The 362-nt window shown below is 67.7% G+C and overlaps 1 protein-coding gene across 1 annotated transcript in view; it reads left to right on the top strand.

Moving 5' to 3' along the window:
* NFKB2 (nuclear factor of kappa light polypeptide gene enhancer in B-cells 2 (p49/p100)) overlaps positions 1 to 222 on the top strand; it is a gene marked incomplete at both ends in the record, with an annotated part of 6,024 nt that extends 5,802 nt beyond the window's left edge. The window contains one exon of the mRNA XM_010141287.1: positions 133 to 222. Coding sequence (XP_010139589.1) covers positions 133 to 222 — 90 coding nt within the window. The remainder of the gene's footprint in view (positions 1 to 132) is intronic.
* Between the last annotated feature and the right edge of the window lie 140 nt (positions 223 to 362).

Below are 362 nucleotides of genomic sequence, written 5' to 3'. Positions count from 1 at the left end.
GTGGGACGGAGCGCCAGGAGATGCTCCTGCGGGGCTGCCTGTGCCCCTCTGTGTCCTGGGGAGACCCTGAGGAGGTGAGGCAGGGGTGGCCAGTGCTTTGAGGGATGCTGACATCCGTGTGTCTGTCTGCAGGTGCGGGAGATCCTGTTGCAGGCCTCCCAGCAGGGTTGCAGGCCTCCCGGCAGGGCCCCAAGGCAGATCTGCCCACTGCCCCCCAGCCAGGTGAGCAGCCCCCCTCCCCCCCAGAACCACTGCCCTAACCCTCACGGGGAAGGGCAGCACCCTCCCGGCAGCGAGGAGGGGCACTGTGTGATGGAGACACCTCTCGCGTGCAGGGAAGGTCCTGTCACTGGACAGGGAAG

This window comes from Buceros rhinoceros, unplaced genomic scaffold (assembly GCF_000710305.1).
Source record: "Buceros rhinoceros silvestris isolate BGI_N320 unplaced genomic scaffold, ASM71030v1 scaffold39268, whole genome shotgun sequence".
Classification (NCBI taxonomy): domain Eukaryota; kingdom Metazoa; phylum Chordata; class Aves; order Bucerotiformes; family Bucerotidae; genus Buceros; species Buceros rhinoceros.
Note: the sequence above shows the minus strand (reverse complement) of the source record. Positions and strands in the feature narration are given on the sequence as shown.